Here is a 19,159-nt window from a genome sequence, read left to right on the forward strand (position 1 = left end):
CTGCCCCAAACAAATCCTCCAGATCTACAACTAGCTGGGACCTTCTGCCCTTACGGGTCATTTTGCCTGTGGGTCCTGTTCGGTCTGCAAATTTGTACTCCAAAGTATTTTCTCTTAATGGCAAAACTTTGGACTTACTGCATCATTCGAACTGCAAAACAGCTTGGGCAGTCTACTGTATCGAATGCCCTTGTGGACTTAAATATATCGGCAAAACACGCCCGGTGCACACTTGCATTACGGAACATCGTTCCCGTATTAGATGCAAATCCATTAATTCACCTCTGGTGAGCCATTTTATGGAGTTTGGCCACTCTGCAGATGACCTACATTGGTGGGTTATTGATGTTAAGGCAGCTAAACCTCACCAAGTATTGGCTAATAAGGAAGCGCGTTGGATTTTTCTACTTGACACTATTGACCATGGCCTGAACGAAGCACTACTCGTGTGATAGGGCGCACCCTCCACGCTGACATTTTTGCCCTTTGGGGAAGCTGACATACTAGTCAGTGCCAACTCGGCACTCCCACGTTCTTGTACACATGACATTCCTTTATCAATCAATCCTTAGTTCACATCCACTGTGACGATGGCGAACGATGCGCACAAACATAGAAGCTTTTTTCATTTAGTATTACGTCAGCGACTGCGAGCAATTTGATTCCCTCTGGCCGTCCTCTAGTTAACTTCAGCCTGTAGCCATTGTATGCATGTCCTAGTCCGTTAAGGCTCCCGTATTTACAAACGCGCACTTTGTTTTTTCTGCTTTCTCCACGCCAGCGTTACTTCCTCATGGTGTGAGCCATCTGTAGCTAGTATTTAAGTTCTGGATACATTCCAAATAAAAAGGAATCCTTACAGGCAGGTTAGTTTTCTTAAGTGGCATGGAAACATGCAGCTTTAAATATAGATTTAACGCATATCGATACCCAAACTAAAATTAATATACTTTGCATTTATTTTATCAGATTGCATTGCTTTATGGAGTCCGACAGGCTTTCCTGAGGATTTCCTTGATGTCAGCAACACTTAAAATGGCAACACTATAGCTGTATGCTTCGCATCTTTGAATAAGCATCAGCATTTTTTGCAGGTAATGACGCCCGATTTCGGTGCAACTTTCTGTAGAAGCTCAGAACCACTTTGGTGTTTCCTTCCTTCTACTGCACTTGATCTATTAATTGCAAAGGAATTGCACCAGAGCACTTTGTTCCTCTACGCACGCCGCTAATACTGGCCTTTCTCTAAATTTTTCTTTCAAGTCTTTTTCATCTAATGTGCACAAGCTTTTCTTCCCTTGGTCCTTTGATTGGTGATGGATCTTAGGGTGTATCAGGAGGGTGATACCCTGGGTCGCCTACGCAGGAGTAGCGAATGCCCGGTTCGACATGTTGAAAGACCATCAGTTTGATACCCTGCATACTAATATTTGTTTTTACATGCGTGTTTCAGCCTCATTTCTACTAGCTTTGAGACGAGCATTCATGTGTTGTGTATTAGCCTTATTTTCATTCATTTAGAGGCAAGTATATTTTGTGGCATCAAACCACTAGATGGTGTTTGGGTTGACTGTCCGTCATTACAGACTCATGAAACCGGCAGCAATTGAGTTAGGGAGAGTCAGCTAGACCTCACCAAAGCCAAATTTCAATGCCCTATTGTTGAACTCAGTTTGTGGATCAAAATTAGCATTATGAGTAGATGTTTTGCTTTGACTTGCACCAGCTGAATTTAAAGTACTTCTCAAACCAAATTTCTTTATTTTGTAAACACCTGCTTAATGACGTTCTGCAACTCATCAGCTCCACTTAATTTTTTCTGTTGTATTTGTTTTCAACAGTTATTTCCTTTGTAATATCTAATTTTGAAATAGATTGTCTTTTTCTTTGTTTGAACCATCGGAATAATAAAACATAGTTCTGTTTATGTTCCAGATTGACCTACTTTGTTGCTTTTGTGCTAATAATCACAATTTACCGCACTTCTACAGTATGTAGGTTTCATACTTATTAAACTTTATGATTTATTCAATATACTCGCCAGTCTAATAAATGCTGGCTGTTTATTTTTACAACTTTATCCACACGTGAACACTCTTGTTTACTTTGAGCTCTTTACCCCACTTGGTTCCCGGAGCGTATGGAGTTCTTCTTTGTTACCACCAAATACAGGCGAAAGCCATATATTAATAAATGCAGTTTAACCAATTGAATCCACCTGCAGAATTTTTGCTTTTCATCCATTGGTGCACATGCAAATCTACTTAACCTGGCCAGAGGAGTGTAAGTAGGAGCAGAAGCTTTGAATGTGCTTCTCCCAGCCTTGCCACACCCCCAACTCCGTGTTTACCCACGCTTTAGAGAATTGTTGGAAGCTGATTGTGGATGCAGGCCATCTGAAAGAGAAATGTGTTGAAAATGGCTTAATTCAGCCCTCAAAATATAGAAGTAATTGTCGGGGAGATTTATCATTTTTATGCGTCATCCCCTCTCCTAGTGAGACCCCAAGCACTTTTTGCTGGACTTCTGGACCTTTGTTTAATTAATTCAGGATTAAATATTGGTAGCCTTTTCAACTCATTCATTCTTATGAGCTCTGTCTTTTGGAACTCTGTTCTTTGTGTTTTTCTGTCCAATTGAGTCTACTTTCTTCCATATCTCTTTAAGGCATATATATTTTACTGTTGGCAGCACCCAGGTCCTTATGGGGCAGTGTTGCTGGGGACCCTTCCTTCTTTGAGATTATTTTCTATATGCTAGAATTCTTAAGGATCTCTCCTAAAACATGTAGGCTAAGAGATTGGCACACGCCACCTTCTGTGGAGTACCAAGGGGATACTTAGTTTCCTCCGTCTCTCTGCTCCTGTGACTTTTATGTCACATAGACCATCTCCTAGTTATGGCTGGTGGCAGTGGACGTGTTCTACCAACTATTGTGTCAATTGTCTACTGCATGCTATGTCCTTTGCCCCGGTTATACACAATAGGGTCACCCAAGTATTCATTTGGTGGCTTCTTTCTTTTTTCGCCATTACTACCATGGTTCTTTGCTGGCCCTTCTATCATCCTGGAAGGGTGGGGGAGGGTGGGGGGTGTGTGTGTGTGTGTGTGTGTGTGTGTGTGTGTGTGTGTTTTGCCTTTGGTGGGAACCCTGGCTCCAGTGTGTCTGGGCAGGCAGGAAGTGGGGGAGGAGATTTTCTCTCCCCTGCCCTTGCCTGCCCAAGTGCCTGATTGCACAGCCACCTGCCCCTTTCTGTAAATTGTTGAGCGAGATTGCAGAGGAGTATGCTAGAACGGTATAAAAGGTGAGGCTCCTGACGTGAAAGGTAAATCGACCACTGGAAACTGAAGTAACCAAAGAGTAAGACGACCAGACACGCCTGCAGACCCTTTCAACACAGTGAAACAACCACTACTTTGCTGACCCCGTTTTAGTTGCGACAGAGGAACACTGAATAGGATGAAGCCTTCACTTGGACTGGTGGAAGCAACTGGTCCAAAGACTGTTAGATTTGAGCCATCTCCCGAGGTCTTTGTTTCTAGAGCTGCGAAAACCCAATACCAGGAGACCTGCTGCCCATTCAGAGTGCATTGTTGTGGAAAGGCCAAATTCGTCCAAGTCTTTGCTGAGCCCTCAAGGACACACCAGAGACCCCATCAAACACACGTCCAGACCCCCTCAGTAGAGGGTGGGACTGTAAGAAGAAAATATTTCCTGGGCGAATCGCATCCTTTGTTGGTGCTGTCGAAAAGGTGCCAAAACAGCAGAATGACACAAGGTTGTTTAAATCTGTGCCAAGGTCCTCCCTCGAGACTTCTGCTGAGTGAACCTGTCCATTGTCCTGCCTTTCGTCGTCAGAGCGTTGGAGTGCACATAGGTGTGCAGGGTAAACTCCTCACCAACCTCTGACTCAAGCTGCGGATTGTGTACCTTTTAGCGAGTCCTTAACCGAACCTCCAACACTGGTTTAACCTTACTACTTCACAAAGACTAGAGACTTAAAAGTATCCACAGGAACTTTTCATATGCTGCTGCTTGTCAAGACTTTAAGCCCTTGCCGAACTGCCTTTAGCTAGGGTTGCGTCTTGAAACTTGAGACTTGCTGCACAAAGAAACTGCCTCTAGAACCTTAAGCTTTGCTAGTGTAACGCTAACCAATTATTTTCCTTCCCAAAAGTAAATTTTATACGTTTATGTAGAGTAAATGTCTTTACCGTATTTCTGCTAAGATTCATGACTGCGCGTTACCGATAAGATAGAACTGTCATTACTGTCAAAAGCTGTAACAATTGTAACTTTGTGCAACTACAAACTAAGCAGTGGCCTTCGAAAAGTATTCTAATCTATTCCAAAGTGTTTTTGTTTATTGTGTTAAGTATTTTAAAGTGATTGTGTACATATGATCTATATTTTAATATACATGTATGTGTAAGTGTTTCTTTGTGCATTACTAAATGGGTTCAGTGTACTTGCCTACAGATCACATCTTCCTCTTATGATGAGCCTGACTGCTCTGCCACTCAACCAAGTTTCCAGCAGTAGTACAGACTGATACTAACGGGTGGGGGGATCTACAAACCATTGGGATAGCTTACTAACGTCCCACCCTAAAGTGGGACTTTAAAAAACTCCTAACAGTCATTGAATTTGAACTAATTGGCAAGTGCCAAATTTTCAGACTCATAGCCGATTTATTCTGTTTGTATTAGAATGGCTGCCCAAGAAGTCCATTCGTGTAGTTAAGTTCTGCCTGGCTTTGCATCTGCTCCGTGATCTCTAGAACGCTGGTCAGCTGTTCTAGAGCATGCTTTATAGTCTAAAGGTCAGCTTACCTAAACCCCACCTTTTTCCTTTACAACAATCCTGATGTGTACATAAATCCAGTTTTAATGTTTGAACCTGTCGGAAGCTTTGTTTCCCATACATTTTGCATTGATTTCTGACAATGGCAGTGCAGGGTCATTCATGATTTATAAACTCCTCTCACAGCAAAGCTTAGACCACCCATCATTAAAAACTGGAACTTGTGGGGGAAGCTTAGTCTCGCCTAGATGTTCCATTAAATTGCAAAAATGATGGTGCCAATTGTTGGAGGCTAATCTAAAGGTTTCGCCCATACCTTTCACAATCATTGTAATCAATTACTCTCTGCTTTATAGGGTTAACATTTATGACTCGGCCCACTTTTTTTCTCTATGCAATCAGTTTGCAAAATGGCCAAAATTAAGATCTTAAATATCTGTGCAGTGGGGAATACCTACTTATTTTAAACCAGTTCTTCCAAGTGATCAATAATTTCACATTGTACTAAATCGGAGGCTGCAGAAGCTTTGGCGTGGTTCTGATTGCCACCAGAATGGTGTTGAGTATGCCTGGGCATCACAAGAGGACTGTTCCCCCGTGTATTAGTTTAATTTCCAACCCAACAATAGTCTGGCTCATAGAGGAGTATGTGCTAGCAGAGGCGTTGTGTTTATGTGCAGGGTAAGCCAGTGGTTGCCTTTTGTAGGTGATAACAGGCATTTTTGAAAAGTATGGGGGAGGCAGTGAGGATGCCGCAGGATGGTGGTGTGGGGGTCTACATTTTTTTTTGGGGATTTATTTTTTAGTAATGGTGCTTCGTTGACATATGGTGTGATGAATGCCTTCAGGGGAGCCAGATGTATCACAGGGAGCCTAGCGATGATGTGTTAACCACATCATTGTGTACGATCTGAAGAGCCTGTATCACGCTCAGTTCTGGAAAGGATGGAAAGGCTTAATTTTGCAGAGCAGCGTGATATGGAAGCACCCAGTCTAGGATTTCGTGTTGATTTGCTGCTGAAAAATGTTGCTGTCCATGATTAACCTCAGGGATACTGTTCAGGATCATTTTGTTTGCCATCCTTTTAAGGGTTTCATGTTTGAAGGCGTGTCTGAGGAGCACTAACTCCGTTTTGTCTGAGCATTAGGTTTCTTCTTGCCATTTGCGTTTGATTGGTGGCAAGGCATTTTTGGGGAGTGAGTTGTTGTGGAAGCAGTTTAGGGTACATCTTGTCCTGTTATGGGTATTTGTACAGCGTGCGTACGCCCAAAGGCGGCATGGCACTAGAAGCGGAGGAACAGCATCATCCCAGGGCTTGGAACAGTAATGTCTTTAAGGAGCGGTGGAAAACCAAATGGTAGTCTGTGGCACGCAGGGCTAAAGGAAGGTCACTCCAGGCCTTAGCAGCCAGCACGGAAAAGGCCCTGCCGCCTGTACGCGCCAGTCTGATACGAGGGACACATAGTAGAAGGGCAGACTGGGAGGGCAGACGGCGCGCCGGAACATACCGTGATAATTTTTCATGGATATATTCAGCTCCTAACTTGTAGAAAGCCCAGTGCACAATGCACATGGACTTGTAGAGTATCCTCTTTTCAATGGGGAGCCAATGGAGCTGTCTGAGAACCAGGGCCATATGTGCTCGAAGTGGATGCAACACAGATCTAGAAGCAGCATTTTGGAGCAGCTGTAGCCGATTAGTAAGAAACTGGGGCTGTCCAAGATAAAGTGAGTTGCAGTAATCGGTCGTGCTGAGCACCAACACCGCCACCACCGGGCCATGATATTTAACAGGGACAAAAGGGAGCACTTTACGTAGAGTGCAAAGCTTAAAATGTCTGGACTTGCACACTGCCGCCATTTGCTTGACATTATTACCCCCAGATTTGTTACTGATACAGCAGGTAAGGGGCACAGGCCCAGGGAGGAAGGCCATCTGCATACTAGTTTGGTTCGTCAAGGAGTGGTCCCAGCAGTTTCCATGGAAAGATTAAAGATCACTGAGATGAGGATTAAGCCCTGATCTGAAGGTGCCCATTTGGCTAGCCTGGTATCTGTCTAAGAGGTAGGAGAAGAACCAGTTGATGACTGTTTCCACAAAGCCCATTCTATGTATGAGGCGTCTGCTCAGGAGTCTGGTGGTTCACCTCATCGAACACCGCTGATGGTTCAGGAGGCAGGAATCCCCTTAGTTCAGGATCTGTAAAGCATTTGTCTTGGGGAGGATAGCTGGGGGGGGGGAACCTGCTCTCCTTGGAAGCAAGGCGACACGGAGCACCACAGGTTCGATCCCTGGGTCTGCTCTTAGAAACCTCTGGGTATTAAGCGCGTTATAAATAACCTATCATATCATATTACTGATTACTGGATGGTGGCTGTTTCAGTTCTGCATTTGGGACGAAACCCAGATTACCAGACATAGCGCAATGCTGACCTGTTGATTTGCTCATGTTCATTCTATAATACCTTAACAATTGTAGAAATGAGAGGATTATTGGTCAGTAGGAGGTGAGGTCCTCGGGGTCCAGTGTGGGTTTGAGTGGGTGGATCAACCCTATTTTGAAGCACCTTTTGGAATCCCCTGGTTGAGGGAGGCATGCACAATCTCAAGGAGTTGGGTGGTACTGTCTTTTACTTAGGAGTCCTGTACTGCCTCAGACTGTACCACCTGAGTACATGGCAGCGTAGGCAGAGCAGAGCAGCCAGGCTTATTTTAGGAGGGAGAGAGGGCAGTAGATACAGTACAAGTGAAATTGTAATACAAAGGATCCAAAGAAACACTTAAACACTATTTATTGTAAAAATAAAGGATTTATTTAAAGACAGATAGGCCCAGATAAATCTAGGGGTTAAGTACTAACAAAGTATATAAAATCACAACACTATACTTGAAATCCACAGACCCAAGCATACACCTTATTTGCAACACCTAACGGTAGTTCTAGGGAAATTGTTATACACATTTAGTGTAGGTCAAGCCTATTCTGTGGGAGTAAAAGACCAATGGTTACTTTCAGATTACCTTCAGTAATACAAGGGCAGTAGGCCCTTTCAGTTGTACAGTGACTCTTGGGACAAATCACATAAACAATCAATTGGACAATATACTTTTGGTGAATAGTGAAATACTTATCCTAGGTGCAGTAAAAACCTAGAACTACTTTTGTCATAACAGTTATACCAGGTGAGTAAAAACCGAAGGATGTACCATTACAGATGCTTTTGAAATCGGGGAACCCCAGATTGAGGTAAGCAATAACTCTGGTAACTTATTTTGGATGGCACACAGCTAACACGGTAAGTAAAACCCACTTACTTTAACTTCACAATGAAGGGGAAGGTAAAACCCAATGTCACACTTTACTGAATAGTTATTCTAGGTAGGCAACAACCTAATGTAGACTTATTAAGGACAGACTATCAGCAAGTCGAGGGGAAACTAGACCCAGTTGGGGGACACTCGTACAGTTATCCTAACAGGACTAACCTGGCGATACCAACAGTTGGGGGACACTTGTACAATTAACCTACATGAATAATCTGGTGAAACCAACACATTACTTTTGTAAAGAGGCACAACCTAATCAGAGGAGAGTAAAATACCTTCACATCTACTTTCTATTAGACTGGCAAAACAGTGGCTAAGGAAGAAAAGAGGTTAACCATACTTTTAAGAGTAGTGCATCACACATTCAAGATCAGTAAGAACTTTTGTAACTGTTCACTCTTAGAATTACAGTTACCAACCAACTCTTTAAAAGTAAGCAAAACACTATTTCTTTTCTAGGCAGAAATCTCAATCCCTTCAAAGTCTTTCCCTTATTCTTGGAGCATGAGTGTTCTCAGTGGCAGAAGTGGAGTCACTAGGACTAGTGATCAACAGGCAGCGTTAGAATAAGTTCTATAGTAGCAAAAGTCAGAGTTTCCTTAGGAAAACTGGGCAAACAGGTGAGTACTTCACTTTAGAGTTAGAAGAGGGTCCAGGGGCTTCACAGAAGACACTCCAGCAGGATTCTAGCAGTGGGACTGGGTGCACTAGACGAGGGACCTCCCAATCGCAGAAAACGCCCCAGGACTACAGAAATCCCAACAGGCTTAAGGTGAGTATATACCCAAGCCAACACAGTACCTCAGCAATGAAGAAGCGATTGCAGCAGGAGAACTTCAGGGACTGCAGCCAAATACCCGGTCAGTGGATTTCTTGTTGTGGAGACGGAAAACAAGACCTCAGAAGAGACTTTGCAGCAGGGATCGATGAAGAAGGCTCTAGGCAAGATTCTCTCGCGGCTGAATGCAGTTCTGTGGTTTTGGTGCCTTTTCAAGGAGCACAGAAGACAGAAAATCGCGGTTGAATTCTCGTTGTTTTAAAGGTCCAGCACTGTTGTGAGGGGACTTTTTGGACTAGATTCGTGTCTCTGCAGATACACCAAGATGCCCACAAAGTTTCAGCGAGATTCGGATTTCGGAAGACCGTGCACCGCACAGTGGCTGGAGGTCTCAGGTTATTGGGGTATTGGAAGAACGCAAGGTCTCAGCAACCCGTGGGATGGCTCATAAAGCAGGTCTTGAGCCTAGTGGGTCTCACCAGGCTCTGGGTTCGGGTCGTTTTTGGAGTCCCCCGCTCGATTGGAAGGAAGGGCTGCAGCAGGCTCGGGTTACACAGCAGGCTCTCCGGTCGCTGGAAATCATCTCCGCCGCTTTTACTTCATCATCCTCTTCGGTTTTCTGTTCTAGTGGTCGACATGACTTCAGCTTCCAGGTTTCCAGTATTTATCAGGAACTACAGCACAACCTCTGCCTTCTCTCCTTTCATTTTACAATAAAGGGGCGTCTGGTTGTCCAATCAGGAAAGCCATCCCCAACTGGGATTTGTCCCAGTTGAAGCAAGGCGTAAGACAAAGGAAGGGAAGTTTTGGACTCCTCACCCACTTCCTGTGCTTCCAGACTGACTGGAGCCTGGGCGGGGTAGGGGACTCCCGTCGAAGACAACTCACACAAAGGAATTTCCCGCCCTGGATGTCAGGAGAAGGAACAAACGACAAGAACTAAAATGGCAGAAAAAGAACACTGGAGCAATTTTGGTAAAATGAGCACCCATAGGTGCCTTTACTGCAGCTGTGATCATAGCCCGCGGTAAAGTTGCACCAAAATAGTAAAAGGTATCACTGTCACCAGCCATTAAAGGTAAGCTTGTCACTGTAACAGAATTGTTAGGTTTAGTGTGAAAGGGGATACATTGCATCTACACAGAAACCAGTCTGTTAACTTTCACTTATGGAGGCCCTGGGATGAAATGCAGGTTTTAGGGTATACTCTGAGGGGAGCATTAGCACTCTATATAGGGCATTACCACAATAACACTATAGCACAATTTTACCACAATAAAAGAATACCACAAGATTAGGTGCGTCTTCCCCAGACAATATCTCTAACACTGTGGATTTGGAGTAGTTAACTACGAAGCCCGCGACTGCCACACATTTTGCTACTTCCACCCATAGCTCCTTTAGGGATGTGCTTGGTTGGGTAAGGGAGAAGAAGAAATCGCGTACAAGGAGAGTTTGCAGATATCCGCCCCCACTTGCAGCCCCCTTACACCAAGGTTAGAGCGTAATTTTATGGCAAAGGGTTCCATTGACCAGGGCAAATATTAGCAGCGAAAGAGGGCAGCCTTGGCGTGTGTCTCCCAGTATCATTAACTTCTGGGAACGGTACCCATTAATTCTTAAACAGGTGTAGGGGTGTTGGTAGTTGGCTAAAACCCATGCAACATAGTTTGGGCTGAAGGCCGTTAGCGGTTTTGCCATATAGTTTAAATTTAGGAGGTTGAACGCTTTATGCGCATCTAACAAATCGCTAGCGCGACCCCTGTTCTTGAGGCGTATTGGAGTAGGTTGAGGATACATGTCACGTTGGGCATGGTAAGCACTGGAATGAAGCCAGTTTGGTCGCGATGGACAAGCTTTGGTATTACCTTTTGCCATTCTGGCTGCCAATAGCTTTGTGAAAATGTTCCCATCGTTCTTAAGGCGATGGGCCTGTAAGAGCTGCAGAACTCCAGGTCTTTCCCAGGCTTCGGGATCATCACCGTTGGGGACTCCTCTGAGGGAGTGACCTGGCCTGTGGTCAAAAATGAGATGAATAATGTTGCCAAGTGTGGGGCCAGGATGTGGCACGGTATGTTTCAGAGAGCCTATAGTCACGCAACTTCCTCTGTGGAGATGGGGGGAGGGGGCTTTCTAAGGGGGCCAGCAGATCCTGAGCTGCCTCAATTGGAGGGATGGAGCACATGTAATCCTCCTGCAATGTCCCTGGGATATAGGGCTCGGTGACGACCTCTGTGATGGGCTGACATGGGCTGTATTTTGTTGCTCTCTGAGAGAAGTGGCACACCGCGATCATCTCTCAGTAGGCGGATGTTACGGGTGTGCACTTTCCTCAACTTATAGACCAAGAGCTTATTTGCTTTGTTGCTATTTGCATAATAAAATTGTTTGGTGAACATGAGAGCTTTGGCTCACTTGTCGGCCAGGTGCTTCTCGATATTTCCCATTTTTGATGTCTCAAGCGGGAAGCCTTCTGGGTGTTCTCTAGGTCCCGAACCTTTTCCGCTAACTTCATCTGTTGTAAGGAGCTCAGCTGCCGGTGCTCCGCCGCTTTCACCATTAGCTCCTCTTTGACCCCCTCCTTCATCGCGTTCGTCAACTGCCAATGGGGTCTCGTTTTTAAAGTGTTTTCTCTGAAATATGCTTTCAGGGTTTCTGCAATATCGCCTCTAATTACCGGGTCCTGTAAAAAAGAATCCTGTAGCTTCAAGGGGGCTGGGCCGGAAAGCTTGAAGCTCGGATATGGGTGAGGACTGGAGCATGATCTGAGATTACCCTAGGCAGAATCGTGACCCCTTCCAGGCATGGGTATTGCTCACTAGAGAGAAGCCGTTCAATTCTCGGGAGGCCCTTATGAGCATGGGAATAAAATGAATAATCCCTGATGCCAGAGTTGTGTAACCTCCAGGGGTCCACCACCATTGTTTTGAACAGAATCTCTATACACTTTTTTTTCTCTCCAGAAATGTACTGCTCTACTTTACTTTCGTAATAGCTGTGAAGTTTCAACCTTTTCTTTGTATCGCTGTTCGAGGTATTTGTTTTTTAGTTCAGTCTTCACACCTAGGCTGTGGCTAAGCAGATTTTCAGTGCTTAATAAACACATCCTCCAATATGTCTAGGTTTCCTTTTCATTGGTTCTGTAGAATCCTGCTTTTCAGTCATGGTGGTGTTGGGTTGTAGAGGTTTAGTTTAATCCTGCCCATCCTAGTTTTTTTTTCAAGACATCTCAGATCTTAAGGCATGCATTTGGAAAAGGTTCATAGAATTTGGTGGCTGTTTATAATAAAGAATTTCTAGCATCTAAAACTTAGATGGCGGATTTGCTTTTATCAGCTCGCTAATTTGTAACCACGCTTGGTTTTAGGGGGATTGACGCAAACCTCCTTCAGACAACCCCCCCCCCCCCTCATCCCCCTCCTCCCCTCCCAACACCCTGCCCAAGTTTTCCAGATCAAACTTGGACATTGAAGCTTTCTTTGCTACAGACATTTACTGTTTGTGAGCCACTATTTAGGTCACTGTTCTTGATTACTCGATACATTTTATTAGGCTGAGCTTATAAGAATGACGTGCACACCTCCTTTATGGCTAGGTGATGCTTCTCCTTTTGAGCCGGAATAACCATGAAAAGTGCAGCATAGTTTGTTTGTGCCCCATCCCTCCTCAAACAGCAAAACATTGTAAAATACATGTTTATCTAGTCCAGTGCCATTTAACCCACAAGAGTTACACATTTCTGTGAGAAGCAATGCCGAAGATCTTTAATATTATGCTTTGGATCAGTTAAGGTTTGGGGAAATGGTGTCAGTGCTGCTTCATTTTTGATACTGTTTTGTGAGGCAGGCGTGCTCTCTCGTGTTATTTTGCATCTGTTCATCTAATTTTGCTTGGTCTCCCAGGTCTGATGCTCACCACAGAGGCTCCACCCGCGAATATGAGAATGAGTCGCAGGAACCTGAAGAGGAGGAGGAAATTCTTGGTTCGGATGATGATGAACAGGAAGATCCCAGCGATTACCGCAAAGGTGAATTCTCTGTGATGAGCATGCTTATTATCTCCATTGCTTTTATTTAAATTACCTGCAGTATTCCGTTTAGACTGGCGAGTAGAAGATGGTGGGTGTGCTTCCTCAAGTGTAGACCTTATGATCCTCACGGCTACTAAAGCCGAGATCTCCTCTTATCTGCAGAATGTAAAACTTGGTAGTTTCTATAAGTAGGTCTCCTCCCACCCGGTATCCAGCGAAAATGTTGCCAGCAAAATGTAGTCTGTAAAAATGTCAGGAAAATACCCCCTGCAGTGAAAAAGTTGGCAAGCAAAATGTCTAAAAGAAGCCAAAAATATGCTGCTAGATTATTTGTAATGGTTAAGGATGCTTTTACGGTCCTGTGATTGCCTTATTTGGTGTTCAAATTGTGGTTGCGGGTAAGGGTTGGAATAAAGATTTTGGTTCGAATTAGGGTTAAGAGTTTGGGTCAGAGTGGATGCTGCAAGGCTGGTGATGTTAGAGTTTTGTTGGTTGTTAGGGTAGATTAAGTGTCTGGATAAGTGGTAGGGCAGGGCTAGAGCTAATGGTTTGGGTAAGTGTTAAAGGAAGTTTGGGAGGGCTGGTGATGTTGGCGTAGGATAAGTGTTGAGATAAACCAAGGGGTTAGAGCAAAGTAAAGCATTAGGGTAACTATTATAGTTGCAGTTAGGGTGAGGCTAAGGTTGGGATTAGAGCAAGGGTTTGGGTTAAGGCGAGGACTGTCAATTGTGCCGTGCTGGTGATGCGGTTGGAATTAGGTTCACTGTTCATTTTCCATAGATTTATTTTTGAGTAACCTGAAAATAAAATGCTTTAGCGCACTGAATGATTAGTGTTCTGTAATAGTTCAGGCTAGTAATTGGAATTGGGCAAGCTTTAGAAATGGAGTTAGGGTGAATATGGAGGTTTTATTAAAGGTTTTGGTCATTGTTGGGGTTACAGCAGTGCACTTTAAAATTGATTTTTTTGGCGACCTTATAACTGGCAACATTTTCACACTTTGCTTTGATTGTATTGAATGACTACATTTTATTTTAAAACTACTTTTTTCTCGTTACGTTTTCACATGACTACATTGTGCTGGGTACATTACCTCCCAAACCTTCCCACTTTCAGTGTTGCACATGCAGGGGATAATTGCTGCAGAAAATAAACCTGAGGGATCGGTGCTCCATTTAAAACTTTTTTTTTCTCTTGTCATTTGGTATTGAAAAGGGGTGTTCTTAGCCTGGTGCATTAGGGAATCCTGAAGTTTATTATGAAACCCGTAGAATGAATACGGAATTACTTCGTGGTGATGTAAACATTGTGGATTTGTAGTTGGGTGTCCTTGGCCCGATTGCATTTGGGCCCAGTATCCCTTAAGATTATCTACAGTGGAAAGTATCCTGCTACCCTATCTTTGTCTAACCAATAGAAAATGCCTTCCTATAGTCTCTCTAAGGCACCCTATTCTATACACTGTTTTCATATCTCCTTTCAAAAATTAAGTGGGTGCCATGAATAATAGCCTTTATAATCCGGTTTAACGTACAAACGCTGCCCTTGTGCCTTTTCTTAAGAACAGGGCTGTTCCTGACCCGCTGCAGGGAATTAACAACTAGTTGGGATGTCTGGCATGAACATGCTGTTATTGAGGTGTCTGCCACGAAAATACTGCTGGAGCTCAACTTTTAAGAGTGAAATTTTGAAACGAGGCACTGTCCATAAGCCAGGGCCATTGTACTGGAAATGGTACTTGAGTAACTTTGTTTTTAAATTTATATTGCACATCAAGCAAAATTGAGAACACAAGCGCTTGTCTGTATGGATAAGTTTAGCATTGGGTAGCCACACAATAATGTTCAGTACATCTTGGCAATTATCACAGCAGCATTTTAATGTTGCTTTTTTTCTGGCAGGTGTAACATTATTTAGGTGGTCACACATTTCCATATCCCAACTCCGCAGGAGACCCCATTTACTTGTTGCTTGATTAAGTTATGTTCCAAGTTGCATTCATGAATGAAATTAAACCATTCTCAATTAATTGGGATTGGTGGGAAGGGTACGGGGGTAATTTGTAGGATTTCAGTGATGTATGTGCAGTCATTTTCTAAATGTTCCAAAGTATCCTGACCCTGTTTAAAAATGTCACTAAGAAAATGCATGCTTTTTTTTTGGGTAAATGCTGGCAACATTAAAATATGAAAGTATGCATCTTTCATGTCTAGTGTTGTCATGTAATCTCCTTGTGATAGCAGGTTGATCACTTCCTGTAAGGTCACCATACGAAACTTCTGGGGTTTGACAAACTTGTTCGCTGGGCGCAGATCTAATACAGGGCGCATGGTTAGATCCTTTTTGGGTACAAGGAAGTACACTGAATAAATACCTTCCGTTAACTGAGATAGAGGCACGACCTCTATGGCTCCTTTTTCCAGCAGTTGTTCTACTTCTTGGAGAAGGATGGCAAGGTGTTCTGGTGTCATGCGTCGTCCCCTCGGGGGTCTGTATGTTGGGGAACCGTTGAATTCGATGCAGTATCCGTGGGCTACGGTGGAAAGTACCCAGCGGTCTGACGTTATTCCCTCCCATGCTGGAAGAAAGGATGTTAGCCGGCCCCCGACCGGTGTTGCATGGGAGGGGACGCGAATCTTCGCGTCACTTGGTGTTGTTGGGGGCTTGGGAGCCTCTGGGGGTGGTCCCCCGACCTCTCCCTTTGTCACGGCGCTGGCCTCTTTGGCTGTACTGCCCACTATTGGTCTGGTAATTGGTGGCAGGGTACTGTTGCTGCTGATTCTGTTGTTGGCGTTGGCCACGAAAAAAGCGTTTGTTGCCATAGCCGCGTCTGGTAGTGGGCTTAGAGATCTGGTCAAGAGTTTTGATAGTATCGAACTCTTTTTTAGCCATATCCACCGCTTTCCCGACGAGGTTTGAGTCTTCAATAGGTTTATTTATTAAAGACGCCTGTTTCTCTGGTTTGAACCCTGAGTTACGCAGCCATACATGGCGTTTTAGGAGTATTCCCTGAACCAGGGAACGTCCCGCTGTCTCTGCAGCATCCAGAGAGCTCTTCACAATGCTCTGGTTGACCTGGGTTCCTTCGCCAATAGTTGATAGCAGGCGTGTCCGTAGCTGTTCCGGCGCTGCTTCGGCATCTGCGCAGTTTGGCCCACTGCGCGTCCGCCTAGCTAGCAAGGAATAGTTGTTCGCAATTCTTGCAGAAAAGGCAGCTGAGGATGTGACTCTTTCCAAGGGCATATAATCTCTTGCCCTCCTTGTCAGGTGGTGCCTCGCTGGTGGACAGCGGCACCCCTGCCCTCTTCCTTGTATTAGTTACTACAAGGGAGTCAGGAATAGAATGTCCCCTGATGTACAGCGGGTCTGAGGGTGAAGGAGTGAAAAGTTTTTCAATTCTTGGATTAACTCCTCTGATTAGTGCGGGCGTGGATAGCGAAGGGATGATTCTTCTCTTCACTGAAGCGAGGAGGGGAATGGTCTGGCTGACCGGAGGTTTCTCCTTAATTACTCTTTCCACAAAGTCTATTTCAGGAGAGATCTCCCCAGTGTCCAGTTTGAAATGTGCTGCTGCTCTGCGCAACAGGGCATTGAATGTGGGCTGATCGTCTATGGGAGATGTGTTCCTAACAGGTGAATTGTCAGGAGGATTTAGGTTCAGGACATCAGTGTCCGAATATACTGATGGGGATTGTCAGGGATGTGAAGGCCCTTCTTCTGGATTTTCTCCGAAGCCTTCTCCTACCATGTCTGGGCTGTCTTCCAGACCTTCCTCCTGGTTCTGTCCCTCTTCATCGTCCACAAATTCATCCTCCTCCTCCTCCAAGTATTGTTCCTCACCAGTGAGGTCATACACATTATGGAAATCTGAGGCTGTGTCCTGCTGGGAGGGGTTGAATAGTCTCGGATATTTAGCCCTGGGGTCCTCCTGAGGCCCTTCTCTTGTTCTCTTGGGAGTGGGAGGGTTCTGGGTCTTCATAAACCTCTCCATCCTCTCCATGCAGAGATGGAGCCTTTCCATGGTCTCATGGGGTACCCCTGAGCGGTCTAGCGGGGGAAAATTAGTGTCTTCCGCCTGAAAACGGCTCGACCTCTCCCATAACGTTGAGGAAAGTGCCCCGTCGCCTTCAGAAAAGCCTTCCGGTGTGCTGGGGGTCCCCCCGACTGAAGGGGGTAGTCTCTGTCTTTCTTCGGGCCTTTTCGGCGTGTCTTTCGACCTTTGCGTAGCGCTCGACGTGTCTTTCGGCGTACGCTTCTGGGCGTTGGCTACAACGATCCTTACCAAGCTCTCTGTGACTAGTTTGTCAGAGGAGGGCTGTGGTTTCGACGTTACGGGTGTCGATCGTTCTACGGCGGCGTGCGCTCTCTGCTGGTGCGCGCCGGCCGATGGTTTGGGGGCAGCGCCCTTATTTGCCGAAAGCCCAGTCGCTGGTCGCGGCTGCGGTTGCGAGAGGGGCTTCGAACCTGAGCGGTCCGAGGAGGCCGCCGGTGGAACCTGCGTCTCCTTGGGCGCTGATGCTTTCTTCGTCTTTGACGAAGAAGAGCCGTGGGTTGTGTGCTTATGGGTGGTAACGTGTGCGTCAGTGTCGCCGGGGTGTTCATCCCCATAAGCAGGGCGTGAGCCGAGCCCGTCGGGGCCGGGGACAGACGACGAAGAGCGCGAGCGCTCTTTAGAGGGGTCTACGACTTCCGTAGCGGAGGTCGTGTTATCACGTTCCTCGTCACTGTCGGTGGTAGCGGCGGCGGGTGAGGAATCAGCCTTCGACATAGCATAGGCCGCCCACCTCTTGACCCTGCGGTCTTTTAGAGTCTTTGGCTTAAGAAGCCGACAAGCCGTGCAACCCTCCTCCTTGTGATCGAGGGGCAAGCAGCAGTTACATCGTGAATGCTTGTCCTTCCAAGTGAACTTGCCCTTGCAACGCGGGCAGAACCTAAAGGGTGTCCTCTCCATAGCTGAGGCAGTAAATCGTGATAACGACCCCAAGGGAAAGGAAAGGAAGGGGAAAGGGAAAGGCATTCTCAGAAAGGAAACAAGAGATGTCCCACGACCCCACTCTCCCTACTGTATTTGGCCTGTGAGGCCAGGCCACGTGTTCGCCAACGCCGAAGTATCTCCTCCGCTCGTCCCCTCCGTCGAAGATCTTGCTCGGCGGAGAACAGCTTCACAACTGCGTCGAGGGAGGGATCTATGTGTTATATATTATAAGAAAACTACCAAAGGTCGAGGAGATGAAATCTGCAATGTCTCTCGAGGAGCTCCGCGTAAAGGCGACCAATAGCTGGGCGGAAAAAAACAATCTGAGGGACCTCGACGTGTGAGGGATTGTGGGTACAACGCACGTCACTATAGGGATAGTGTTTCAGACACGCCTTGTCGACGTCCCCTTTTCGACTACGAAAAACAAAATGCAATACTCCGCAGTGACCACTGGATGTCGGACCTATGCACAGCATGTGAATCTAAGCAGATACAACCATCAGAAATGCTTTTACGGTAAGTAATGCATTGTCATACTTTTAACAATCCTAAAATCTTTGTACAGAGTTTCCCTGTTTGTTACTGGCATTTATATTGCATACCGTTGCCATTTGCATGCTCCGAAGATGCTCTGGTGGTACTGAAAGAGGGGTTAGGGTGGGTTGTGTTAATGAGTGGGGGGAAGCTAGATAGCCTTGCTGCTGTTAAGATATGCTTTTTGAAGTACTCTGGTACTCTGCGAGTGGCTCTTTCTAGGTGGCCTATTGAGGGTTCGAGGCATTTGTGTCCAGGTGGGAGCATCCTGTGCCTGTAGTGCTATAATAAATTAGCTGGTTAGTTATTGATAGTAGATTTCTTTTTGATGTCTGTACAGCGGAAGAGTGACCTAGTTGGTCTGCACTATAGTGTGTTTTGGTGTGAGAAGAGTGTTTGGGCAAACAATCTAGAATGCTTTATTCTTTTGGGTGACTAACGTAGACCCTATGGCTAGGACCCATATCCACTGTATTGTGTAGAATAGTGTTAAACCAAGGGAACTACTTGCTTTTGTTGTGTTGATCCCTTTGTCGCATTTCCCATGTAATATGAATGGGGTGCACGTTGGCCAAGGTGCCAAGAACTTAACTTTGTGTAATATACTATTTCGCGATTTGAGGTCTTGACCACCTTCCCAAGCAATATTATCATGTGAATACAAGGGTCTCTGGTGATCCATGTGCCCCCCAGAATATCTTCTTTC

At 45.4% G+C, this 19,159-nt stretch overlaps 1 protein-coding gene across 4 annotated transcripts in view; it reads left to right on the forward strand.

The window, feature by feature from the left end:
* Nucleotides 1-19,159, forward strand: part of SRPK1 (SRSF protein kinase 1) — a 936,001-nt gene that overhangs the window by 129,741 nt on the left and 787,101 nt on the right. For all 4 annotated transcript variants that reach the window (XM_069633441.1, XM_069633440.1, XM_069633438.1 and 1 more), the window contains one exon: nucleotides 12,814-12,938. In XM_069633441.1, the coding sequence (XP_069489542.1) occupies nucleotides 12,814-12,938 (125 nt within the window). The remainder of the gene's footprint in view (nucleotides 1-12,813; nucleotides 12,939-19,159) is intronic.

The sequence above is a fragment of the Ambystoma mexicanum genome, chromosome 13, assembly GCF_040938575.1.
Source record: "Ambystoma mexicanum isolate Mex_15411 chromosome 13, UKY_AmexF1_1, whole genome shotgun sequence".
Classification (NCBI taxonomy): Eukaryota; Metazoa; Chordata; class Amphibia; order Caudata; family Ambystomatidae; genus Ambystoma; species Ambystoma mexicanum.